Raw genomic sequence first — 25,625 nt, forward strand, 5'->3', positions numbered from 1 at the left:
GTGTTTTGCAGTCCGCAAATTGCGGATCCACAAAACACGGATACCGGCCGTGTGTGTTCCGCATTATTTATCCATTTATACGGTCGTGTGAATGCACCCTAAGGCTGGGTTCACACATGACTGATTTGCTATGGATTTGCCATTGCGGAAATGCATGTGTGCTGTCTGCATCTTTTCCGGCCTCATTGAAAATGAATGGGTCCGCACCTGTTCTGCATAATTGCGGAACGGATCCGGACCCATCTACGGACGTCTGAATGGACCCTAAGGCTGGGTTCACACATTACTTTTTTGCTAAAATTTCAGAATCCGTATGTTGCATAAAAAAAACTCAGTAGAAAAGCTGCGGTACTGGGGATTTGAAATCCACAGCTTGTCAATTTATCCAGTGGATTTCTCTTCCGGATTTCACCCTTCTCAATGGAGAGAGTGAATTTTGCTGGCTTCTCAGCAGTAAAAACCGCTGCATTTTCCATAACGTGTCCTTGGCCTTAACGTTGGCTTCCAAGATTTTTATACCGATGACTTATCCTCTGGATAGGTCATTGGTATCTGATCAGTGAGGGTCCGACACCCAGGATCCCTGATCAGCTGTTTGAAAAGGCCGTGCTCGCAGTAGCGCCGCGGCCTTCTCTTTGCTTTTCCTAGGCCGAGTGATGACACGTTCATTGATCATGTGGCCCAGGAGCAGCTCAGCCCCATAGAAGTGAATGGGACTGCATGCGATACCAAGCACAGCCGCTATACTAGGTACAGCACCGTGCTTGCAATACCTTTTTAAAACAGCTGATCTACGGGGGTCCTGGGTGTCTGAACCCCACTTATGAGATACTGATGACAGTTAAAAAATCCTTTTAACCACGCTTGTAAGGGCTCTTTCACACGAGCGGATGCCGTGCGTGGAAGAGAGCCAAGCCCCGTTCCGGGCAGCAGAGACACAGAGCATTAACATGACTGACAATGCTCCGTGCCTCTCTGTGACCTTTTTACTACAAAATCAGGGTGACAACTTTATCTCACTGTGATTTTGTAGTAAAATGATCACAGAGAGGCACGGAGCATTGTCAGTCATGTTAATGCTCCCTGTCTCTGCTGTCCGGAACGGGGCTTGGCTTTCTTTCACTCAGCGGAGTACCCGCACGACATCCGCTTGTGTGAAAGAGCCCTAACTGTGCCCAATGCCTATCTACACACGCCCAATCCCACCCAGCACCCCATACAGCACTTATTTGCCCCATAGTACTCCCCGCACAGTAGTTTTGCTCCGTTAGTACTCCCCACACAGTGAGAATACCTTGTCAGCGCCCCCCACTGTCAGGCATGGTCGCACACCCTAGTTATGCCCCCTTAGTGCCCTTCTCACAGTAGTTTTGCCCGTTAGTACTCCCCTCACAGTGAGAATACCTTGTTAGCGCCCCCCACTGTCAGGCATGGTCGCACACCCTAGTTATGCCCCCTTAGTGCCCTGCTCACAGTAGGTTTGCCTTCTCACTGCCCCCCTTACAATCAACAGGGACGCCCACAGATTCTGACAGAAGTCAGAGCATGTGAAGCAAACAAGCGCAATGTTATCATGTGCTGCATTACGGTGAGATATGGGGTTATTGATTTTTAGTGCACAAAGGTGTCCAAAGCTATGTTGCATGAGAGAGAAAGGAGTCCTATACCCTGCCAGGGTAGGGAGGTTTGTTAGCACCCACCATACACCCCTCCAGTTCCCTCCTCAGAGCCCCCCTGAGGCGTCCATTACGATTAGTGAGGTTTGCACATTGATAAACGTCCTTTTTATGTAAAGTCCATATACTGAGAGCTTTACATACACAGCGTCTCTTTCTTGACATCACAGCCTGTGTTCCCCTGACCTCACCCGGAGGAGTCAACCGTCCTGCTCATAGGACGAGTCACGACTACTGTACTACGTCATAGGGTTATACCAAATATCATTATATACTCCTCCCCCACCCCCTGCAAAGAGACTGTGTGTGTGTGGAATATTTCGGTCACGTGATCTGTTTAGCCCGCGAAATCCGAGTTCCACTGGGCGTTCTGCCCCGGATTTGTGTCCAATAGGAGGCTTCGGAAGCAGTGACGTCACGCCCCGGGCGGAGTGACCCTCTGGGTCTTTTCGCGGGTTTCCACACTCAGGTTAGAGGAGAGCTGTGTGCTTGGAGGAGGTGCGAACATGGCGCAGATGAGAGTCACCGATTTCTTCGGGCAGCGAAAGCGAGCTGCGGCGGCGGGGCCTCTGGAGACGAAGCGGAGGAAGGTCCAGTCTGTGCAGGATGGAGCTCCCCGCACCGTAACCCGCAGCAACAAGTTAGAGGAGTTGTTGCGGCCGCCCAGCACCCCGGAGCGGTCTACGCAAGCCGAACCTCCTGCCTCTGTAGTGCCCGGCAGCAAGAAGCGGAGCCGACAGGCCTCAGACCCGGAGGTCACCCGCCCGGAGGTGCAGGGCAAGAGGTCAGCGCGGAAGAAGCTGAAGCTACCGGAAGAGAAGCCCCAGGTACCTGCAGCGGCCGGTGTATTCCAGGGCAGCCAATCAGGTGTCGGCTTTCACTTCGTAAATACTTTCTGAAAAATGAAAGCTGTAACTTGATTGGCTGGCTTGCCAGCACCCCATAGCACTGTGGCCTGTCCATCCCATTGACTTCTATGGCCACCTGGCTGGAGTTTCTGTTGTGTGCCCCCCACTGATTGGTAGAATGAGGTGGCAGAGGTGCCCAGGCTGTTTCAGAAAAGCTTATTGGTCTAGTGATCAGTTAATATATTAAACTATCCATAGGATAGGGGACAACTATTGCTGGGAGCCCCACCCATTATGGTAACAGGGCTACTCTAGTCCCTAAAATGAATGGAGTGGCTGGCAGGCCATACACTTATCTGCTCTATTCACTTCTATGGGTATTCTGGAGATAGACTTTCCTGTAGAAGTGAATGAGGGAGGGGGCTGGAATTTGGACCCTTGCCGAGCTGATATATCAAACTGGACAACCCCTTTAATGTAACCAGAATATCCCTTTTAACAGCCATTCCTCAGCCCCATTCAAATGAACAGATGTGCACTACCACTCTATTCAGAGAAGGGATCCTTCTGGTTGGATCTCCAGAGATCCATAACTTTTGGGCTATCCTTTTGGCTGGCTAGTATGTATTTTTCTTTGTTTAACCCCCTTTAAGCGGTTGTCTTAAGATTCACAGAGCTGATCACAAAGACTGGCTCATTTGGAGGCTGCCATTTTTAATGTTCCCATGCTGCCCCCATTGTTAAAGTATGGCTAATGGGTGCTTCCTGAAGCAAAATCAGGACCTGTGGCAGTCTGGCGATCCTGTGGAGCCCCCTAATAAAGTGCTAAAAAATGGGAAATCCATAGATGATTACAGGGTTTCATATGTTCCCATTGAATACGGTGGTGCCCAACAGTTTACACTGTTCATTTCAGGGGGCTCCACAGGATACATGGCTCTTGTGAGTGTTCTCATGGTAGGACCCCCCCACCGATTTATTAGTTATCCTTTCCTGTGGATAGGGGATAATTTCATATAACCGGCATACCCCTTTAAAGGGAGTCTTTCACCTTAACTGACTGTGTTAGAACACTAACCCTATGGTCTGCATTATAGTCCCCATATTTGAATGCTACTTACCGTCTAGCTGTCCATCGCTTATTTCCCTAAAAAACACTTCACAAGATTTGCCGCGCCTGCGCACTTCATTCCCCATTATGGGCAGAGGCACAATAGCGTTTAATGCGCATGTGCCGGCCTGTACATCTAGCCGGTGTTGTGCCTCTGCCTATAATGGGGAATGAAGTGCGCAGGCGCGGCGAGTCTTGTGAACGGCACTGGCTTTCCTAGGGCGGGCCAGAGGGGTGTAAGGAGGGGCCTGGGCACCTTCAGAACCTAATTAACATATTGAATAAATGGTTCTTTTTTTAAAGCAAAAAATAAGAGACGGGGAGCTCTACGGTAAGTAGCCTTCAAATATGGGGACTATAATGCAGATCATAGGGTTAGTGTTCTATAATGGTCAGTTTAGGTGAACGACTCCCTTTTAAGTGAAGAGTCTAATTCTTGTTTTTGTGTTATCTCGCAGTGTTTGAGCCCATGCTCCAAAGTGCAAGTCCAGTGTGAGACTTCTCCATCTCTGGGACAGAAGATAAAGGACTTTGTCAATGTGACACTTTCTCCAAAAAGTAGTGTACTGCAGACTGGCCCAGCAGAGGTGCAGGTACGTGCTGGTTAAACAAAGCCTTGTATTGCTGATGTGGTGTCACTGCTGCTAGATGTCACCATAGCCGTAACCACTAAAAGGGGTTGTCCGGGTTCAGAGCTGAACCTGGACATACCCCTATCTTCACCCCTCTGGTCCCCCTGCTATGATGCTCTCCCTTGCCCTGTGCTGGATCGAGCAGGGCAAAAGCATTTTATGGAGTTCCAGCTCTCCATAGTGTAAGCAAGGTGGAGGTTTCTGGAGAGCAGTGAGCCTGGTGATGTCAGTGGCATTGATGGGCATGCTTTAGTGCTGCCCTAGCCTGTAAAGCAGCTAAGGCAGAGCCAGTGACTTCACTGAATACACTGCTGGGTGGTGGTAAATATGCAAGTCCTTCCTTTGCGCAATCCAGTGCAAGGTAGAGGATCAGAGAGGCGAAGATGTGGGATATGTCCAGGTTCAGCTCTTAACCCGGACAGCCCCCTTTAAAGGGGTTATCCAGTAAAAGCTATTTATGAATTATCCTTGGGATAGGTAATCGGTATCAGATCTGCAGGGGTGAGGCGCTGAGAGTGTGGCCTCATCCTAGGGCAGTGACATCGCTGTATGTTGAGCACATGGCCTAGTTGTAGGTCTGCCCTATTCAAGTCAATGGGCCCTAGCTGCAATACTAAGGACAGCCATTATAGCTTACAAAAGAAGAAAATCCAGCACAGGAAAATGAAATTCCAGTGTAGAAACAATACAAAGCAGTGGCACTTCAACTCCCGACACCTCCCATCAGCTCGACATGTTTCGAACCAAAAAGAGGTTCTTAATCATGATCCATTATACATTGTACAGCGCTGTCCTCGGAAAGTTGCTGGGAGCCTGCATTGCTTTGGTGAGCGTAGCGGCTCCTCGAAACAGCTGATTGGTGAGGGTGCTGGAACTTGGACCCCTGCTGATGTGATAATGACCTATCCTAAGTACATCAGCTTGGTATATAGTTTAGCCTTGGGCAGTCTTGCAAACCTATGAATGCATGGACCTGGAGGAGAGCGTTTCCTGTTTGTGGTCTGCATTGTGCTTATTTATGTGTTTATTTTCATCCAGGTTCCATCCAAGGAGAATCTTGAATTACAATCTCGTCTGCAGAGGATACAGGAGCTGAGTCAGAAGCTAAAAGTTCCTGCTGCCCCCGTCGAAAGTAAAGTTACGATCACAGACTTGAAAGCAAGGCTCAAAAAAGCTCAAGAACTTGAGTCTAAGATCAGAGGGAAGAAAACTGTAGAAAAACAGAAGGCTGAGCAGGTAGAGGAGCCAAACAGGGAAAGGTCAGTTTTGTTTTTTATATTTTTAGCACATTCACTTTGGATATAACCAAATCGCTAACAAGGGTTAACTATTACTTTTGCAGTGAGAAGGCTCCAGCCTATGAGCGGTTTCACACACTTGCCCAAGATGTTCCACCAGGGCTCTCGCTGCCATTTAGGTACAAAGTGCTTTCAGAAATGTTCCGCAGCATGGACACCATTGTTGGAATGCTGTTCAACCGCTCAGAGACAATCACCTTTTCAAAAGTGAAGCAAGGAGTCCAGGACATGATGCGCAAGTAAGTAGGAAAGAGTTTAGTTGTACAGACCTTTTAAAAAAAATAAAGAAATGTATGTACAATAAACTAACTCTTGTCACTTCACAGGCAGTTTGAGGAACGTAATGTTGGACAGATTAAGACTGTCTACCCTACAGCCTACAGATTCAGACAGGAGAAGAATATTCCCACATTCAAGGATGGAGTGAAGAAGACAGATTATCATCTTACTGTGGAGCCAATTGTCCCAGAAGGTGAATTTGTGTTAAGATGTAGTTTGGTTACCACCATTATTTCAGTGTTGCATAAGCTAATGACTCTTAAATGGGTTGTTAAAGTAATACATCCCCAGCAGCTATAAATGTAAAGAGTGGGGAAGACCCCCCCCCCCCCCCCCCTCTAAGATTTTAACCAGTTCTGATGTTTCATTTCTTGATCTTGCAGAGGATAAGCTTGATGGTCGCCTTCAGCTCACAGCAAGTCGCCTACTGGAACGCAGGAAGCTATTCCACAGAAGCCTTACCAGTATTGTGAAGCAACACCACAAAGTAAGTGCTGGGTCAGATGTTGTGCAGATATTTTCACTGTTGTCGTGCACAAGCTAATCTTTTGATGTCCCTTTCTGTAGTCTTTTCTGGCGACTTTGACTCCACCGATGGTGGTGCCTGATGATCGGCTAACTCGCTGGCACCCAAGGTTTAATGTAGATGAGGTTCCAGACATAGCGGCAGCAGAACTTCCACAACCACCACAAGTAGACAAGCTGTCCACCGCACAGGAGGTATTGACTAAAGCAAGAGGCTTGATGACTCCTAAGGTGAGTGTTGTGCTAAGGCATTGCCCCCATCTTTGTTCAGTGAGCACTTTGCTACACATCTTTTATTCACATTTGGTAACTGCGCTGATTTATTTTTATAATTTTTTTTTTTTTCTAGATGGAAAAGGCTCTTGCAAATTTGGCTTTAAGAACTGCAGAGACTAATACTGAAGACAAAAAGCCTGGTCCTTCAGAAGAGTCTAAACCTGCCCCGGCTGCATCCAGTGCCCTAAAAGGAGTATCCCAATCCCTACTGGAAAGGGTAGGCATAGTTTAAAACCCTCCCCCGCCCTGTTTTAAAAGAGCGGTTTTTGCCTAAACTTTGTTCATACTAGGAGAAACTTTAGTCTGAAATACTGCCTGCTTTTCAGATTCGTGCTAAGGAAGCACAGAAGCTTCAAGCCATGATGACCCGCAAACCCCAGCATGAGGAGCATCTCCTCATGATGTCCAGGCTGCCAGAGCTTGCCCGTATTCTTCGAAATGTCTTTGTTTCAGAGAAGAAGCCAGCCCTGACTGTGGAAGTTGTGTGCGACAGAGTAATCTCCAGTTGCCGATCATCAATGTCTCCAGGTAGGGAAGACTTACTTTGTTTGTTGCATAAAGGGGGGGGTTGTTCTGTGACTTTCAGATCTGTGAGATTAACCTAAGTGATTCTTGTATGATTTGAGCAAACAATGACATGGATGCCTTATACCACATTGGGTTAAAAAAAAACTCATTGAACCACGTGTGTGCAAACATTTTGACGGAAAGTACACCAACATAGATGGTGTAAAGTTGTCTAAAGATGCACAAAATGTATTACATCCAGCATGAACCACTTGGGCACATCTTTAGACCGTCAGATTGGAGTTTACATTGTCTAATATCTGTTCAATTTTCTAGTTTTTGAGATCTTTGCTCTCTAGTTGCTTACCATAAAATCCTTCTCTTCCATGTGTTTGGAGGACACAGGCAGAACCATAGATATGGGGGCAGGGGAAAGGCAAGACCATGGTATGTCCTAGAGCAGTCTAAAGGGTGGGCAGAAAACAGATAAACGCAGTCCAAGAACCACCTTGTGGCCCACAACCATGTCAGTGGATGCAAAGGTATATTCCCGATAACATTAAAGAGAGGCCCAGGTAACAGCCATAGACACCTGGAGAGGGGACACCTAATGATGCAACACCTAAGAGCCCCACAAAACAAGTGGAGTGTGAAAGGAGGATCCCTGTCTTTAGTTCAGTATTAGATGGCCAAACATATCCTATGGGAGATGGCAGACTTGGGATGCAGCAAGATCCTTCCTGGGGCTATTGAAAATAAGATGGTGGGAAGTAAACCATGAGTTAGATTAAGCATTTCACAGCTGCTGGCTGCCTAGAACTGATAGTCTAGGTCACAGTTAAGGAAACCATGGGCTGAGTGGCGACTTCTACAGCGTTGCTGTTAAAGGTAATCTGCTAAAACCTGGTGACATATTAAGCTGTCACCATTGCCATGTACAATAAGTTACCTTCTTTCCTGCTGTGGTCCTCTTTTATCATTTCATGGTGTCATTTTGATAAAGCGCATTTTAATTGTTCATATTAAGACCATGTTTTCCATTAATTGCAAGCAAAGATCTTGATGTGATGTCTCCCTCTGCTTTGTCCTTGTAGTAATTTGTTTTTTTCCCCTCCCTCAGGAGAGATGGAGAAGCATCTGTCATTACTGGTGGATCTGCTTCCAGACTGGCTCACAGTTCACCCCGTCAGAAAGGACACTTACTACAAATTAAACAAGACTATGGACTTGAATCTTATTTTGGAAAGACTGGCAAAGAAAATGAAGGAAGAGGAGTCGCGCTGACATGCTAGTTTTAGATATTAGGCAAGGTTTTCTTTTTGAGACTTTGTTTATAGGTTTTTACAAGGATGCAGTCCTTTTTTAAATCAATCGCTTTCCAGTTTGTGTGTGAAACCATGTTCTGGTGTCTAGACTTCTGGCATCTTGGTGCTGCTAGTTTTGTGTAAAATTGCATTGAAGGGAATATTACAGGAAAATGTAAAATAAACCTGGATTTTTTTTTTTACAACATCAAAAGTTTCACATGGCAGTGCTGTCAAAAGGACTTATGACTTTTTTTTGACCAGCCATGCAACAATTAGTTTTACGTTGTGTTAAACAGTTTGGCAGGACCTAGGCAGTTTACTAACACTTACACCTAGCCACAGGCGTGAATGTTGGCAAAAAATGAATCCGGTCAGGGGCTGTAGTATCTTTTGACAGGTGCATGGACTGCCATAATATTTGGTTAATTAGGTGAAGATGAGACTGGTGTAAAAAGCCGGTCTTAATAAATGACCCAGTGTTTTTGTTTTTTTATATTTACTTTTTAAAAGGCTTTGTCAGGTCAGCAACTGTAGGCACTCCAGCTGTTGTGAAACTACAACTCCTACCATGCACAGTTACTCAGCTGTTCTCAGAAATTAGAATGGTGTGTGCTGGGAGTTGTAGTTTCACAATAGCAGGTATGGTGGAGGCAGCGGTCTGCATTTTCCCCTAGGGCTCATGCACATGACTGTATGCCCTCAGACGTACAGTCCGTGAGTGGGCCATATGTCCTGAAGCGGCATTGATTGTATGCACAGTATCATGGGCTACTATGATGCTGTGTGCATCGGGCTGCCTGTGGGACTATTGTCCCGCACTCATATGATATGTGTGGGACAATAGCCCTGTGGGTGGCCTGGTGCGCAGAGCATTATAGTAACCTATGATACTGTGCATTCCCGTGCATACAATCAATGCTGCTTCAGGACATATGGCCCACAAAGGGACCGTATGTCTGAGGCATACAGTCATGTGCATGAGCCCTTAATTTGCAATACTCTTTTGCCTTTCTGTCTGTTTTATGCCAGGGTTTGGTGTAGGTGTCCATGGACTAGTTCTAGTACTACAACTAGTAATACATGGAATCATGTGTATGAGACTTTCTATCACACAGCGGTCACAGGTTTATTTGCACAGCTCTTCAAGCTATTTGTGCGAGTTGCACATCAACAGCCATGAGCAGTTTGTTACCATGGCTTTCTGTAGATGTGTGGTGTGAAGCTGCACCACTCTGTGGCCTCACTATTCTGAGACCGTCAGTATAAAGGCAGCTGCTGTGCTACACACAATATAGTCTGACATGGTGAGCCTCCAGCCTGATCCTTTGTTTCATGCATCCTGTTCCTACGGAAAGCAATTCTGATTGATATCTATAGCTCTGAGCTGCACTGCCAGACTGACTTTTTTTTTTGTCTTATACAGGTATATTAAGTGGTTATTGACTGCATCAAATGCAGATTTTTATAAGTAAAAAAAGTAATTTCCATGTTGCCAATAAGCACAAGGCAAAACTGTAAATGCATATGGTTTATAGTTTGTTTTTGTTGGTCAATGACAATGTCTGAATACACCTTTTAGCGATCAACTCCTTGGCTGGGTTTACATGTTCAGGCAGTTTCAGCCTAAACCAGGTGTAGATTATGAAAGGGTATTTGTTCTGTGGAAATCACCCCCTTATGATCCACTTGTAGTTTTCAAGCCAAACCCATATTTAAATGTGTAAACCTAGCCTTAAAGGGCACATGTGATAACTTATGTAGGGCACAAGCATCTGTGGGTGTCCTACTCCAACTGTTGTACATGGGAAGGACGGGGTTCTGTGTGCCAGTATAAGTAGTCAACAGCATGCAGACATTTGCGCCATTATCTCTGGGAGATGGCCAAGCACTACTAATAAAGGTGCAGTGGACCTGCTCCATTCATACCCCTTAAGTTTGGTATGATTTAAAGGGTTTTTATTTATCTTAAACACCCATTTCAGGTTAGGGCTGCACCTGTAGTGGAGGGGGATAAACTGGCCTGCGCCTTTATTTTAGGGTGCAGCCCCCGGTGTGTCATGTCTGCTACTACAGCCAATGGCTTCGCTGGTGATGTGCCACCTCTGTGGCCAGTGATTTGGCTGCAGCAGTGAACATGACCCACCCAGGGACCAGACAGAGGTGAACCAGACCCTTGGCACTCAATTGAAACAGTGGGGTGCAAGGTTTTTTAAAAAAAATATTCAGATACAGCACTGTGCTGGCCCTAGCCAACATAGGGGGTTGAAGCTGGAAAAGCTTAAAATTGTACTAAGGCTGGGTTCACATGAGCGGATGCCGTGTGTGGCATCCGCTCCATGAAAGAGTGCCAAGACCCGATGGAGACTGCAGAGGCACGGAGCATTAACATGACTGATAATGCTCCGTGCCTCTCTACTACGAAATCATTATGAGATAAAGTTGTCACTGTGATTTCGTAGTAAAGAGATCAGAGAGGCACGGAGCATTGTCAGTCATGTTAATGCTCTGTGCCTCTGCAGTCTGCATCGGGTCTTGGCTGTCATTCACGGAGCGGATGCCATGCACGGCATCCACTCGTGTGAACCCAGCCTAAGAATAACTGGGCAGCATGGCAGGTTACTTTGTGGTTTGGGCCACCTGCTCACGACTCATTGTGAAATACGCATAGTTTGTGTGGAAAAATCATAGTGTAGTACAGTACCAGCAAGGTGTATGAGATTACACATCTCATGTACACTTTATAGATTGTGTGCGGAAATTGATCGGCCGAGCAGATTTCCAAATCCACAGCATGGTAATTGTGTATTTCACCCTTCATTGGAAATCCGCAATTTAGAAATAGCGGATTTTGCTGTGGAAATTTTATGTGGATCTTAAGTGTGTTCACCGGCACTCGTGTGCAGGCGGCTTAAAGGGGTTTTCTGGGATTATATATTGATGACCTGCCCCCCCCAATCAGCTGGTTGGAGAGATGACTGCTCATTGTTTACCTGCTTGACATTGCAGCGGTGGGCAGTGTAATTACAAGCGTCCCATTCACGTCTATGGGGCAGCTATGTAGTATTTAAGTGTAGAGGAAGGAGCCGTCCCATAGAAGTGAATGGGACGGCTTGTATAACACTGCTCACCGCAGTAAATAATGATAGGAAGGCCTTCTGTTCAAACAGCTGATCGGTGGGAGTGCTGGGTGTCAGACCCCTGCATATCCGATATTGATGACATATCCTGAGGATGGGTCATCAATATTAAAATCCCACTCAAGCATGTATTTTTGCAAGTGAAACTGATTTATTGCTTCAACTGCAATGTGTAAACCTGCCCTATAAGCCAGTTCTGTATGTGGTTTAATTGTTCATTGCAGGATCTTGTTTAACCACCTCAGCCCCCAGTGCTTAAACACCCTGAAAGACCAGGCCACTTTTTACACTTCTGACCTACACTACTTTCACCGTTTATTGCTCGGTCATGCAACTTACCACCCAAATGAATTTTACCTCCTTTTCTTCTCACTAATAGAGCTTTCATTTGGTGGTATTTCATTGCTGCTGACATTTTTACTTTTTTTGTTATTAATCGAAATTTAACGATTTTTTTTGCAAAAAAATGACATTTTTCACTTTCAGTTGTAAAATTTTGCAAAAAAAACGACATCCATATAGAAATTTTGCTCTAAATTTATAGTTCTACATGTCTTTGATAAAAAAAAAATGTTTGGGTAAAAAAAAAATGGTTTGGGTAAAAGTTATAGCGTTTACAAACTATGGTACAAAAATGTGAATTTCCGCTTTTTGAAGCCGCTCTGACTTTCTGAGCACCTGTCATGTTTCCTGAGGTTCTACAATGCCCAGACAGTACAAACACCCCACAAATGACCCCATTTCTGAAAGTACACACCCTAAGGTATTCGCTGATGGGCATAGTAAGTTCATAGAACTTTTTATTTTTTGTCACAAGTTAGCGGAAAATTATGATTATTTTTTTTTTTTTTTTTTTTTTTTTTTCTTACAAAGTCTCATATTCCACTAACTTGTGACAAAAAATAAAAAGTTCTATGAACTCACTATGCCCATCAGCGAATACCTTGGGGTCTCTTCTTTCCAAAATGGGGTCACTTGTGGGGTAGTTATACTGCCCTGGCATTCTAGGGGCCCAAATGTGTGGTAAGTAGGTAAATGACCTGTGAAATCCGAAAGGTGCTCTTTGGAATGTGGGCCCCTTTGCCCACCTAGGCTGCAAAAAAGTGTCACACATCTGGTATCTCTGTATTCAGGAGAAGTTGAGGAATGTGTTTTGGGGTGTCTTTTTACATATACCCATGCTGGGTGAGATAAATATCTTGGTCAAATGCCAACTTTGTATAAAAAAATGGGAAAAGTTGTCTTTTGCCAAGATATTTCTCTCACCCAGCATGGGTATATGTAAAATGACACCCCAAAACACATTCCCCAACTTCTCCCGATTACGGAGATACCAGATGTGTGACACTTTTTTGCAGCCTAGGTGGGCAAAGGGGCCCATATTCCAAAGAGCACCTTTCGGATTTCACAGGTCATTTTTTACAGAATTTGATTTCAAACTCCTTACCACACATTTGGGCCCCTAGAATGCCAGGGCAGTATAACTACCCCACAAGTGACCCCATTTTGGAAAGAAGAGACCCCAAGGTATTCGCTGATGGGCATAGTGAGTTCATGGAACTTTTTATTTTTTGTCACAAGTTTGTGGAATATGAGACTTTGATGATTTTTTTTTTTATTTTTTTTTTCATACAAAGTCTCATATTCCACTAACTTGTGACAAAAAATAAAAACTTCCATGAACTCGCCATGCCCCTCACGGAATACCTTGGGGTGTCTTCTTTCCAAAATGGGGTCACTTGTGGGGTAGTTATACTGCCCTGGCATTTTCCAGGGGCCCTAATGTGTGGTAAGTAGGTAAATGACCTGTGAAATCCTAAAGGTGCTCTTTGGAATATGGGCCCCTTTGCCCACCTAGGCTGCAAAAAAGTGTCACACATGTGGTATCGCCGTATTCAGGAGAAGTTGGGGAATGTGTTTTGGGGTGTCATTTTACATATACCCATGCTGGGTGAGAGAAATATCTTGGCAAAAGACAACTTTTCCCATTTTTTTATACAAAGTTGGCATTTGACCAAGATATTTCTCTCACCCAGCATGGGTATATGTAAAATGACACCCCAAAACACATTCCCCAACTTCTCCTGAGTACGGCGATACCAGATGTGTGACACTTTTTTGCAGCCTAGATGCGCAAAGGTGCCCAAATTCCTTTTAGGAGGGCATTTTTAGACATTTGGATACCAGACTTTTTCTCACGCTTTGGGGCCCCTAGAATGCCAGAGCAGTATAAATACCCCACATGTGACCCCATTTTGGAAAGAAGACACCCCAAGGTATTCAATGAGGGGCATGGCGAGTTCATAGAAATTTTTTTTTTTTGGCACAAGTTAGCGGAAATTGATATTTTTAATTTTTTTCTCACAAAGTCTCCCGTTCCGCTAACTTGGGACAAAAATTTCAATCTTTCATGGACTCAATATGCCCCTCACGGAATACCTGGGGGTGTCTTCTTTCCGAAATGGGGTCACATGTGGGGTATTTATACTGCCCTGGCATTCTAGGGGCCCTAAAGCGTGAGAAGAAGTCTGGAATATAAATGTCTAAAAAATTTTACGCATTTGGATTCCGTGAGGGGTATGGTGAGTTCATGTGAGATTTTATTTTTTGACACAAGTTAGTGGAATATGAGACTTTGTAAGAAAAAAAAAAAAAAATTCTGCTAACTTGGGCCAAAAAAATATCTGAATGGAGCCTTACAGAGGGTTGATCAATGACAGGGGGGGGGGGGGGGTTGATCAATGACAGGGGGGGGGGGATCAATGACAGGGGGGGGGGGGGGTTGATCAATGACGGGGGGGGGGGGTTGATCAATGACGGGGGGGGGGGGGGGGGGGTTGATCAATGACGGGGGGGGGGGGGGGGGGTTGATCAATGACGGGGGGGGGGGGTTGATCAATGACGGGGGGGGGGGGGGGGGGGTTGATCAATGACTCTATATGGGGTGATCACCACAGTCATTGATCACGCCCCTGTAAGGCTTCATTCAGACGTCCGGATGCGTTTTGCGGATCGGATCCATCTATCAGTGCATCCGTAAAAATCATGCGGACATCTGAATGGAGCTTTACAGGGGGGTAATCAATGACAGGGGGGGTGATCAGGGAGTCTATATGGGGTGATCACCACAGTCATTGATCATGCCCCTGTAAGGCTTCATTCAGACGTCCGGATGCGTTTTGCGGATCGGATCCATCTATCAGTGCATCCGTAAAAATCATGCGGACATCTGAATGGAGCTTTACAAGGGGGTGATCAATGACAGGGGGGTGATCAGGGAGTCTATATGGGGTGATAAGGGGTTAATAAGTGACGGGGGGGGGGGGGGGGGGTGGGTGTAGTGTAGTGGTGCTTGGTGGGACTTTACTGAGCTACCTGTGTCCTCTGGTGGTCGATCCAAACAAATGGGACCACCAGAGGACCAGGTAGCAGGTATATTAGACGCTGTTATCAAAACAGCGTCTAATATACCTGTTAGGGGTTAAAAAAAAACACATCTCCAGCCTGCCAGCGAACGATCTCGCCGCTGGCAGGCTGGAGATCAACTCTCTTACCTTCCGTTCCTGTGTGCGCGCGTTCACAGGAAATCTCGCCCATCGCGAGATGACGCATATATGCGTGACTCTGCGCAGGGCTGCCACCTCCGGAACGTGATCCTGCGTTAGGCGGTCCGGAGGTGGTTAAAGGATTTGTCTGAGATCATTAAATCTTGAACAAGCCCTAAAATGTTACTCGCCCCTTTTTTCAGCGTTCTTCTAGTTCTCCTGTCACTGTTTGTTCACATGCCATATTTCTGCAGTTTGCAATCGCTGTCCTTGGCGGTATACCTCAGGTGTTTCAGAATGACTCGTAATGCAGTGTAAGGTGGGATTGTATTTATTATTGCAGTTCTTCATTGTAGGTAATTACCTCCCAAAAATAACCGTGTGTGGACAGGACCCTAAGCCAGGTTTGTCCATAAAGACCAGTATAAAATAAATCTACGTCTACCTCCTCTCCACATGTGTGTGTATATAGTGTCCCAGTAATCAATGCCTGGCACCATAGATGAAGGGATCAGCAACTTCCAGCACTCCAACTGTTGAGAAACTAACTCCCAGCACTTCTATAGGAGTTCCTAGAATAACCAAGTGAGTGTGCATGCTGGGAGTTGTAGTTTCAGCACAGCTGGACTGCTACAGGTTGCTGATACCTACCCATATGCTTGGACATGACCAGATACACTGGGGTCACAGATGGGACCCTGATTAGTCCTTCTTCGTTCCTCAGCATGCAGATGCTCCTTTTTGATTTTAAGTCCTGGAAACCTAAATTAAGGCCTCTTTCACACTTGCGTTGTTGGGATCCGGCATGCACTTCCGTTGCCGGAGGTGCCTGCCGGATCCGGAAAAACGCAAGTGTACTGAAAGCATTTGAAGACGGAACCGTCTTCCAAATGCTTTCAGTGTTACTATGGCACCCAGGACGCTATTAAAGTCCTGGTTGCCATAGTAGGAGCGGGGGAGAGGTATACTTACAGTCCGTGCGGCTCCCGGGGCGCTCCAGAATGACGTCAGAGCGCCCCATGCGCATGGATGACGTGATCACATGGATCACGTGATCCATGCGCTTGGGGCGCCCTGACGTCACTCTGGAGCGCCCGGGGAGCCGCACGGACGGTAAGTACACTGCTCCCCCGCTCCCCACTACACTTACCATGGCTGTCAGGACTTTAGCGTCCCGGCAGCCATGGTAACCACTCTGAAAAAGCTAAATGTCGGCTCCGGCAATGCGCCGAAACGACGTTTAGCTTAAGGCCGGATCCGGATCAATGCCTTCCAATGGGCATTAATTCCGGATCCGGCCTTGCGGCAAGTGTTCCGGATTTTTGGCCGGAGCAAAAAGCGCAGCATGCTGCGGTATTTTCTCCGGCCAACAAACGTTCCGTACCGGAACTGAAGACATCCTGATGCATCCTGAACGGATTACTCTCCATTCAGAATGCATTAGGATAATCCTGATCAGGATTCTTCCGGCATAGAGCCCCGACGACGGAACTCTATGCCGGAAGACAATAACGCAGGTGTGAAAGAGCCCTAACATGTAAATCAAATGCAGCAAAATTAAGTCCCAGCAGCTTCTGGATCTTCCGGATCAGTCGTACTGCAGCAAGGTGTGAACGGGGTGCGGTTTAAGCTTCTCTGCCCCTTTCAGTGACTTGAGCTCTATCAGCACCAGGCAGGCCAGTATGTCTGCCTGTCTTCTCTGCAGTAGTTGACAAGCTGCAGACATTGTCCCTGTAAATAACCAAATACATCAGGTTACTATGAGCATGGCTGCTCCTAAAACAGCACCACACTTGTGACTTGTGCTCAGGTGGTATTGCAGCTGTTCCCAATTCGAAGGACAGGTATTGTGCTATTTCTGGAAGAAAGCAGCCATGTTTTTGTAATCCTATACAACCTCCTAAAAAATAAATGTATGCAGATTTTGTAATTGTCACCTCACCTGATCCTGTCAATGGAGTAAAGGGAGGGGCAAGGGTGCACAGAGTGGCTTTGGCCCGCCCTTGGTGCACTTAACTGTTTATTTGCATATGAATTGAGAAATACTTATTCTCCAGAATGAATCACTAAGTGAAAGGTATCATGTTCAGCTGAGCTGAGTGACACTCCCTTTAAGCGATCGATAAAGGGGGGGGGGGCTCTCACCCCACCAATCATCATTTTAACAAAAGTTTGTTAAAATAAGTAGTAGAGAAAAGCAAATAGATTTGAGAGAGTTCTGCACCTGCAATGGAGTTTCTCAGAAGCCGAGGATGTCCCGCCGCCGCCCCCCCTCTTGATTGACAGGGGCTCTGACAATCTTGTGCCAAGTAGCGGTGCAAGCGCAGGGCCTCTGCTTCCGGTGCAGCAACTGTTCCTGCGAAGCTGCCCAGAAGTGTAGTGACGTCACTTCTCCAGTAGCGCAAGAAGATCGTCAGGTCCGGCCCTGTCAATCAAGCAGCAGAGGGGGTGTCCTCCACTTTAAGGACACCCCGTTGCAGAATCCTGCTTGATGAGACGAGTCAATTCTGATGAATTTGCTCCTTCTAACAGGTACATTTTAAAGTCACATCTCAGAATGAAAAATGTGCATACAATGTGGCATATTAGACCTGTTTTTACCTCCAGTGGCCAATAAATCATCAATTATCACAACCTTCTGCCCCGGATGCACAGCATCAGTCTGAATTTCAATCTCTGCCTGAAAAAGACACAAAAGAACTGGAATGAGGGGAAAAAAAAAAAAAGGGAACAGCATTAGGCTGTCCAAAAAATTCAATTTTCTTTTTATTTATATAAAAAGCTAATAATGCAAAAGCTAACTATGCCCCCCTCCGCCCAAACCCCTACATGTATATGACATCCCTGGCGCCCGTGTGACGACGGCGCCCCTATACTGTATTTACCTTTCCATACTCCAGAGAATAGGACACAGACTCTGTTGGACCTGGTAACTTTCCCTTCTTCCGAATCAACACAAACCCAATTCCAAATCTTTGTGCCAACGACGGACCGAAAAGAAAACCGCGGGAGTCCAGCCCTGTAATGAAGGAATGCCTCCATTATACTTTATTATCCAGACGTGTTTTGTTGCGTTTTATACATCGCATTACAATTAATTCAACGTAGCAAAAGATATTGCTGTGTCCTGGATGTCACCCCTTCACAGACGCTTCCCTAAATAACCCAAAGGCCTCATGCACACGACCGTTTTTTTTTTGCGGTCCGCAAAATGGATTTCCGTTGTTCCGTGACCGTTTTTTCTTCCGTGGGTCTTCCTTGATTTTTGGAGGATCCACGGACATGAAAAGTGAAAAAAAAAAAAAAAGTCAAGTTTCCATTGAAAATGATAGGAAAAACGGATCACGGACGACTATCTTGTGTGCATCCGTAATTTTTCACGGACCCATTGACTTGAATGGGTCCGTGAAAAAAATAGGACGGACTGGAAAAACGGATCACGGACGCGGAAGCCAAACGGTGCATTTTCCGATTTTTCCACGGACCCATTGAAAGTCAATGGGTCCGCGAAAAAAAACGGAACGGCCGCGGGTGTGCATGAGGCCTAAGGCTGAGTTCACACGGGCGCGACGGATTTGTTCAGGATGCGGCCCGGGCGAGTAGGTACCCAATTTCAGTTTTTATCACGCGGGTGCAATGCGTTTTGCACGCGCGTGATAAAAACCTGAATGTGGTACCCAGACCCGAAGTTCTTCACTGAAGTTCAGGTTTGGGTTTGGTGTTGTGTAGATGTAATTATTTTCCCTTATAACATGGTTATAAGGGAAAATAATAGCATTCTTTAATACAGAATGCTTAGTAGAAGGTCAATTGAGGGTTAAAAAATTAACTCACCTCCTCCAATTGATCACGTAGCTGCTGGTCTCCTGTTCTTTCTTCAGGACCTGTGGTGATGTCACTGAGCTGATCACATGGTCCATCACCATGTGATGTGACGTCACCACAGGTCCTTTAGCCGGCAGCTCATGATTAAAGAAGTAAGAAGAGACCGGGAACTACGCGATCAAGAGGCGGAGGTGAGTTCATTTTTTTTTCTTTTTTAACCCTCAATTGACTTTCTACTAAGCATTCTGTATTAAAGAATGCTATTATTTTCCCTTATAACCATGTTATAAGGGAAAATAATACAGTGAATAGACTGTCATCTTAGCAACCATGCGTGAAAATCGCACCGCATCCGCACTTGCTTGCGGATGCTTGTGATTTTCACTCAGCCCCATTCACTTCTATGGGGCCTGCGTTGCGTGATAAACACACTATATATAGCATGCTGCAATTTTCACCCAACGCATAAGTGATGCGTGAAAATCACCGCTCATGTGCACAGCCCCATAGAAGTGAATGGGTCCTGATTCAGTGCTGGTGCAATGCGTTCACCTCACGCATTGCACCCGCGCGGAAATCTCGCCCGTGTGAACTCAGCCTAAGGGTTTGATTACACTTGTGGCACACCCACCCCTGGCAGGCAATTGCCACACACTTTTATGGTGAAATCATGTAGCCAGCCGCACCCTGGGGTTGTACCCTACACATTTTATCCTACTGTCTACGTACGTGCCCACTTTACATGGCCCTATGGGTACAAGTGGGGCATTAGCTGCTGTCTAGCTTCCATAATTACTTTCTTGATATATCACCACCCTTGCACTAACATTTGTTAAAAAAAAATAATTCTGTTTGCCCCCCCCCTCAAGCCCTCCACCTCTAAACACATCAGTTTCCCCAGCGATTCATCCATAGATGCACCTCTAGAGGTTGAGTATGGAGGACCTTTTGGCCGATAACATTGTGTGGACTATGTGTGGCTGGCCATAGTGATGCATCCATCAAGGCAACTCTTCGCTCTGCAAAAGATAGGACATGTCCAATGTTCAGCCGCACCTTGCTTATCGCGGACCCATTGAAGGCAAATGGTCTGCACCATGATGCAGATTGCACACAGCCGATGTCCGTGTTTTGCAGATGCACGCTTTGCAGTTAGAAAAACGGGCAAAGCCGTCCCACAGTGACGTGAACGTGGCCTAAGAACAAACAGATCCCCAATAACCTGGTGGCGAAAGGTCCCCTCCCACTATGTGCCACCTTACCAGCAATGAGATCGATCTTTGGAAATTTTTCTCGGAGGTAGGCCTCAAACAGGTCGATGGCGGCGGAGAACGCAGCGGGGTCTCTAAGAACTGGGGTGATGTCCCTGGAATGAAGGAATCAGAAGACACACACATAGGATATGGAAACTATAACATGGAGCCTATCCCACGCATTGTATCCTGGGACAACCATAAGTATCTGATTGTTCGGGGACCAAATGATGAGACCCCCCCCACTGATCACAAGAATGATAGTTCCAAGTTCTCCAACTGAATGAAGCAGCAGTCAAGAGGTGCACCCCCTCCCTATCCACAATCAGATACAGTGCCTTGCAAAAGTATTCACCCCCCTTGACTTTTTTCCTATTTTGTTACATTACAGCCCTATGTTCAATGTTTTGTTAATCTGAATTTCATGTGATGGATCAGAACACAATAGTCTAAGTTGGTGAAGTGAAATGAGAAAAATATATAAATAAAACTATTGTTTAGAAATAGAAAACAGAAAATTGGCATGTGCCTATGTATTCACCCCCTTTCTTAGGAAGCCCATAAAATGCTCTGGTGTAACCAATTACCTTCAGAAGTCACATAATTAGTGACATGATGTCCACCTGTGTGCAATCTAAGTGTCACATCATCTGTCATTACATATACACACCTTTTTTTGAAAGGCCCCAGAGGCTGCAACACCTAAGCAAGAGGCATCACTAACCAAACCTGCCATGAAGGCCGAGGAACTCTCCAAACAAGTAAGGGACAATGTTGTTGAGAAGTACAAGTCAGGGTTAGGTTATAAAAACATATCCAAATCTTTGATGATCCCCAGGAGCACCATCAAATCCATGATAACCAAATGAAAAGAACATGGCACAACAGCAAACCTGCCAAGAGACGGCTGCCCACCAAAACTCACGGATCGGGCAAGGAGGGCATTAATCAGAGAGGCAGCACAGAGACCTAAGGTAACCCTGGAGGAGCTGCAGAGTTCCACAGCAGAGACTGGAGTATCTGTACATAGGACGACAATAAGCCGTACACTTCATAGAGTTGGGCTTTATGGCAGAGCGGCCAGAAGAAAGCCATTACTTTCAGCTAAAAACAAAAAGGCACGTTGTGAGTTGGCGAAAAGGCCTGTGGGAGACTCCCAAAATGTATGGAGGAAGGTGTATTTGAGGAGACTAAAATTGAATTTTTTGGCCATCAAAGAAAACGCTATGTCTGCCGCAACCCAACACATCACCCAAAGAACACCACCCCCACAGTGAAACATGGTGGTGGCAGCATCATGCTGGGGGGATGGGACTGGGAAACTGGTCAGAGTGGAGGGAAAGATGGATGGTGCTAAATACAGGGATATTCTTCAGCAAAACCTGTCCCACTCTGTGCGTGATCTGAGGCCAGGACGGAGGTTTACCAGCAGGACAATGCCCCCAAACACACTGCTACAGCAACACTTGACTGGATTAACCCCTTCAACCCTGTCCTGTTTTCACCTTCCTGCCCAGGCCATTTTTTGCATATCTGACCAGTGTTACTTTATGTGGTAATAACTTTAAAACGCTTTTACTTATACAGGCCATTCTGAGATTGTTTTCTCGTCACACATCGTATTTCATGACAGTGGTAAAAATGAGTAAAAAAATACCAAATTTTTATTTCTCTACTTTTATAATATATAGTAATACCTCCAAAAATAGTAATTACTTTACATTCCCCGTATGTCTACTTCATGTTTGGATCATTTTGAAAATGACATTTTATTTTTTGGGGACGTTAGAAGTTGGAAGCAAATCTTGAAATTTTTTGGAAAATTTCTAAGGACCAGTTCAGGTCTGAAGTAGGGGTGGGCGATATGCGATATAAATTTGCGCCACGATATGGATTTTGTGCATATCGCCGGACCGCGATATAACCACGGAGCGGTAGTGAAAGATTGCGCTCTCAGCGCGCACCATGTTCTCCTGAGCCGGCACAGTGGAGAAGGAGAGGAGTCCCTCCGTCCCCACTGTGCGCGGCTGCCGCTGGCCACCAATAAGAACAGAGTAGGAGGAGGGGAGGGACTGTGGCCACTGCGCCACCAATGAATGCCTGAATACCAACGTGCCGCCCATATCCCGGCCCCTATGACTGCACGCTGCGATCCGCCGCAATTAACCCCTCAGTTGAGGGGTTAATCGCGCGGATCACAGCGTCCTGTCAGAGGTCGGGTGCCGGGAATGTTCTTCAGTCTCTGCATTGGTGGCAGTGGGCAGTTCCGATCGGAGTCCCAGCAGTGTAATGCAGCCAGGAGTCACGCTACTGAAGTCCTGGCTGCCATGGTATGTTAGTGAGCAGCATTATACTCACGTGCGCCGTGGCCGCCGGTCGCTCCTTCTTCTGTCTGTGCGGCGCATTGCTAATGCTTATAGCATTAGCAATGCGGCGCACAAACCTATGAGAAGAAGGAGCGCCCGGCGGCCACGGCGCACGTGAGTATAATGCTGCTCACTAACATACCATGGCAGCCAGGACTTCAGTAGCGTCCTAGCTGCCATAGTAACCGATCGGAGCCCCAGCATGGTTATAACGGAATCCCATAAGACGGAAGGACGGATCCGTTCTTCTGCCCATAGACTTTTATTATGACGGAATGCAAAATGGAAGCCTTTAAAAGGCATTCCGTTTGCTCTCCGTCCTAATAGAAGTCTATGGGAAAGCATAACGAATCCGTCTGGGTCCCGTTATGCAAGACGGAAAACAAAGTCCTTTGCTTTCCGTCTTGCATAACGTGACCCAGACAGATCCGTTTTGATTCCCATAGACTTCTATTAGGACGGAGAGCAAACGGAATGCCTTTTAAAGGCTTCCATTTTGCATTCCATCATAATACAAGTCTATGGGCAGAAGAACGTATCCGTCCTTCCGTCTTATGGATTCCGTTATTTTCTGTTATAACGGAATCCCTAACGCTAGTGTGAACCCACCCTAAGACACATTCTTATCAGTAAGAACTGGGCTATAATGAGTGCGCTGTGTCCTCTCCGTCACTTCGGGACCCCATTTTGAAGACAGGAGCAGATCCCTGAGGTGGGACCCATCTGGCACTGATGGGTATATGGTACTGATATGCCATCAATGTGCCAGATAGGAATAGGCCTTTAAATTATGATGGGCTCCAGTAATATGGCCGCCTCCAAGGTATAGAAGTGAAAAGAACGTGCGGCCAAAGGAAAAAGAAAACTAATTGCAAGCTCAGCCATCTCCCTGATGATGTGTGCAGCCCGTGGGGACGGCTCATGTCGTCTGATGGGACTCTGCTACACAGGACAGGTATGCCAGAAACGGAGGAGGAGGAGGGCACTGACCTGAAGATGATGCCGGGAGCGGGGAAGTCGGGGAACTCCCGCACCGAGCCCCGGAGCAGCATCTGCTTATCCAGCAAACTCATTCTTACCGGAGAACACGTGACCTCCCGTGACGTCATCACCACGCTACTGGGAGACCCACGTGCGACCTGGGGAGCGGCCATCTTAGTACACCCACTGCTCTCTGTGTGTCTGTCGCACAGTGACCCCGTGTCTCCCGGCAGAGTACAGCCCCCCAGCTCAGAAGTGATGTGCACATCAATGGGACGTCGTCATTCAAGAGGTTTTACAAGGAGAGCAAACAGAAGCGTCTCCTAGTTTCAATTGTGTGGAATTCTTTTCATATGGGAAACAGGCACAGCCACGTCACCCCCGTGCACAGGGACAGCCACGTCACCCACCCCCGTGACAGGGACAGCCACGTCACCCACCCCCGTGACAGGGACAGCCACGTCACCCACCCCCGTGACAGGGACAGCCACGTCACCCCGGTAACAGGTAACTCCATTATACTGGGCCTCTAGTTCTGTTAATGTTTAAAACCCCAAAAAACTGATTTCTCATAAATTTGTAAACAGAACAGAAGCTTTTATGATTTATCATTTTATAATCAGCGCAGTTCAGTCCAAGCATTGATAAAAAAAATAAAATCACCCGTCCCACAGGCGGCGCTCCTGCCGGCAGGCGTACAGTCTAATCCCAGGCACATTGGACCAAACCTTCTGCAGACAAATGGAAGCGAAGTGTTCGGTAGCGTCCAATCAGATCACTCCGATTCTGATGGCTGGAATCTGATTGGTTTCTGCCTCTTGTCTGGAGGTGACCCTTGGTATATTGCAGATGAAATGCACATGGAGGTAGGAGTGTTCATGTATAAACAGCACGATAAATCACATACAGCAGATTTCTACTATTATTTTCTACCAGGAAATTCATCCTAATATATAAATTGCTTTAGAAGAGAGAAAAACATCTTATGGCACCGAGGAAACGAAACAGGATAAAAGACATTTAAAACTGCTTCCATGTAATGGAGGTGAGGATGCAGAAGTCACACTCAGGACCTGGTACCTGAAGGAGCCCCTGTAAGAGGACACGAAGGTCAGAAATGCTGTGGGATGGCGGCGGGGATCAGCAACCTCCTAAACTACAACTCCCAGAATGCTCTATTCACTTTTATGGGAATTGTTAGAACAGCCGAGCATGTTTGCATGCTGGGAGTTGTAGTTTCACCTCAGCTGGAGCGCCGAAGGTTGCTGATCCCTGTAGTAGAGAATTTGCTTCAGGCCTCTCCTGCACATCTCAGTGACCACGGCTGTATAGTTATATGTTGCATCAGTTCACATAGGCTGCCTTATGGACAAGGCACATCCATAGGTAGCTGTAAACACCCTTACAAGTTTACATTAATGTACTTCAAGGGCAGGTCCAGCCTCCCAGACCATTTACATTCTTGCGTCTAAAATGAATGAAGCCACGTTGCAAGTAGCCTGGATGTGAAATCTCCTTCCATTCTGTATGTTCAGTGCAGATCTATAGGTATCTATGGTTACAGACTACAAAAAGAACCCTGTCGTCTGATCGTCCACCAGACTCCCTCTTAATTCTTGCTAACCCATTGCTGTAAGAGCATGCTGAGAGTTGTAGTTTCTTTAAAAACTAAAAAAACGTATATTGAAGACTGCCGCATAAGGGTTTCACAAAATTTTGCACAAGCATAGATAGTCTGTAAAACACTGGTCTATCCTCAAACCCTGAGTGTATAGAAAAGAGAAGGTTCAAGTTAAAATGATTTAGATTTTTCACCTTGCTAGATCATCTCGTTGTGCAGTATTAGGCTGTGGAGTGTACAATTGGGCAGCATGTGCCAGCTTAGGCTACTTTCACACCAGAGGCACGGACCTCCGGCAGGCTGTTCCGTCGGGTCAACAGCCTGTCGGATCCGTCCTGCCGCTAGTGACTGTCAATGGGACTGCCGGACTGCTGCTTCGTCCCCATTGACTAAAATGGGGGCAGAGTTCCGGCAGAGGCACGGCGAGAGGCTGCCGGA

At 46.4% G+C, this 25,625-nt stretch overlaps 2 protein-coding genes and 1 long non-coding RNA gene across 6 annotated transcripts; 1 reads left to right on the forward strand and 2 right to left on the reverse strand.

Annotated features, from left to right (window-relative positions):
• Positions 1 to 2,085: 2,085 nt before the first annotated feature.
• CDT1 (chromatin licensing and DNA replication factor 1) lies at positions 2,086 to 15,816 on the forward strand. 3 transcript variants are annotated; one of them, XR_005774483.1, is made up of 12 exons: positions 2,086 to 2,503; positions 4,094 to 4,228; positions 5,306 to 5,526; positions 5,610 to 5,804; positions 5,892 to 6,037; positions 6,228 to 6,331; positions 6,412 to 6,600; positions 6,719 to 6,862; positions 6,972 to 7,173; positions 8,273 to 9,034; positions 11,204 to 11,206; positions 15,697 to 15,816. XR_005774483.1 is itself a non-coding variant. In XM_040409117.1 (10 exons), exons 1-10 carry the CDS (start codon positions 2,183 to 2,185, stop codon positions 8,434 to 8,436), a joined length of 1,821 nt encoding a protein of 606 aa, XP_040265051.1. In that variant the 5' UTR covers positions 2,086 to 2,182; the 3' UTR covers positions 8,437 to 9,204. The 3 variants fall into 3 exon arrangements, 1 of the variants encoding a protein (XP_040265051.1); XR_005774484.1 differs by lacking the exon at positions 11,204 to 11,206 and adding an exon at positions 9,713 to 9,715 and having other exon boundaries at positions 15,697 to 15,812; XM_040409117.1 differs by lacking the exons at positions 11,204 to 11,206; positions 15,697 to 15,816 and having other exon boundaries at positions 8,273 to 9,204.
• On the reverse strand, positions 15,457 to 23,755 carry APRT (adenine phosphoribosyltransferase). Of its 2 annotated transcripts, none has more exons than XM_040409120.1 (6): positions 23,576 to 23,755; positions 20,229 to 20,332; positions 18,027 to 18,160; positions 17,743 to 17,821; positions 16,673 to 16,872; positions 15,457 to 15,909 (listed from the first exon to the last, which is right to left on the reverse strand). In XM_040409120.1, the coding sequence occupies exons 1-5, from the start codon at positions 23,737 to 23,739 to the stop codon at positions 16,730 to 16,732; spliced, it is 624 nt and encodes a 207-aa protein (XP_040265054.1). In that variant the 5' UTR covers positions 23,740 to 23,755; the 3' UTR covers positions 15,457 to 15,909; positions 16,673 to 16,729. The 2 variants fall into 2 exon arrangements, with proteins under 2 accessions (XP_040265054.1, XP_040265053.1); XM_040409119.1 differs by having other exon boundaries at positions 15,457 to 15,912; positions 16,676 to 16,872; positions 23,576 to 23,754.
• On the reverse strand, positions 15,457 to 25,585 carry LOC120980192. Its single transcript, XR_005774485.1, has 2 exons — positions 24,727 to 25,585; positions 15,457 to 15,689 (listed from the first exon to the last, which is right to left on the reverse strand). It is a non-coding gene; the product is annotated as an uncharacterized LOC120980192 (long non-coding RNA).
• Between the last annotated feature and the right edge of the window lie 40 nt (positions 25,586 to 25,625).

This window comes from Bufo bufo, chromosome 10 (assembly GCF_905171765.1).
Source record: "Bufo bufo chromosome 10, aBufBuf1.1, whole genome shotgun sequence".
NCBI lineage: Eukaryota > Metazoa > Chordata > Amphibia > Anura > Bufonidae > Bufo > Bufo bufo.

What these genes read in the sequence shown, in the direction of transcription:
- CDT1 (XM_040409117.1), top strand. Translation starts at nt 2,183, where the DNA reads ATGGCGCAGATGAGAGTCACCGATTTCTTCGGGCAGCGAAAGCGAGCT. An exon ending in TTGTGAAGCAACACCACAAA is followed by an intron (nt 6,332 to 6,411) that starts GTAAGTGCTGGG and finishes CCCTTTCTGTAG; the next exon opens with TCTTTTCTGGCGACTTTGAC. An exon ending in CCCAATCCCTACTGGAAAGG is followed by an intron (nt 6,863 to 6,971) that starts GTAGGCATAGTT and finishes CCTGCTTTTCAG; the next exon opens with ATTCGTGCTAAGGAAGCACA.
- APRT (XM_040409120.1), bottom strand. Translation starts at nt 23,739, where the DNA reads ATGGCCGCTCCCCAGGTCGCACGTGGGTCTCCCAGTAGCGTGGTGATG. An exon ending in AAAGATCGATCTCATTGCTG is followed by an intron (nt 18,161 to 20,228) that starts GTAAGGTGGCAC and finishes CCTTCATTACAG; the next exon opens with GGCTGGACTCCCGCGGTTTT. An exon ending in ATTCTCTGGAGTATGGAAAG is followed by an intron (nt 17,822 to 18,026) that starts GTAAATACAGTA and finishes TGTCTTTTTCAG; the next exon opens with GCAGAGATTGAAATTCAGAC.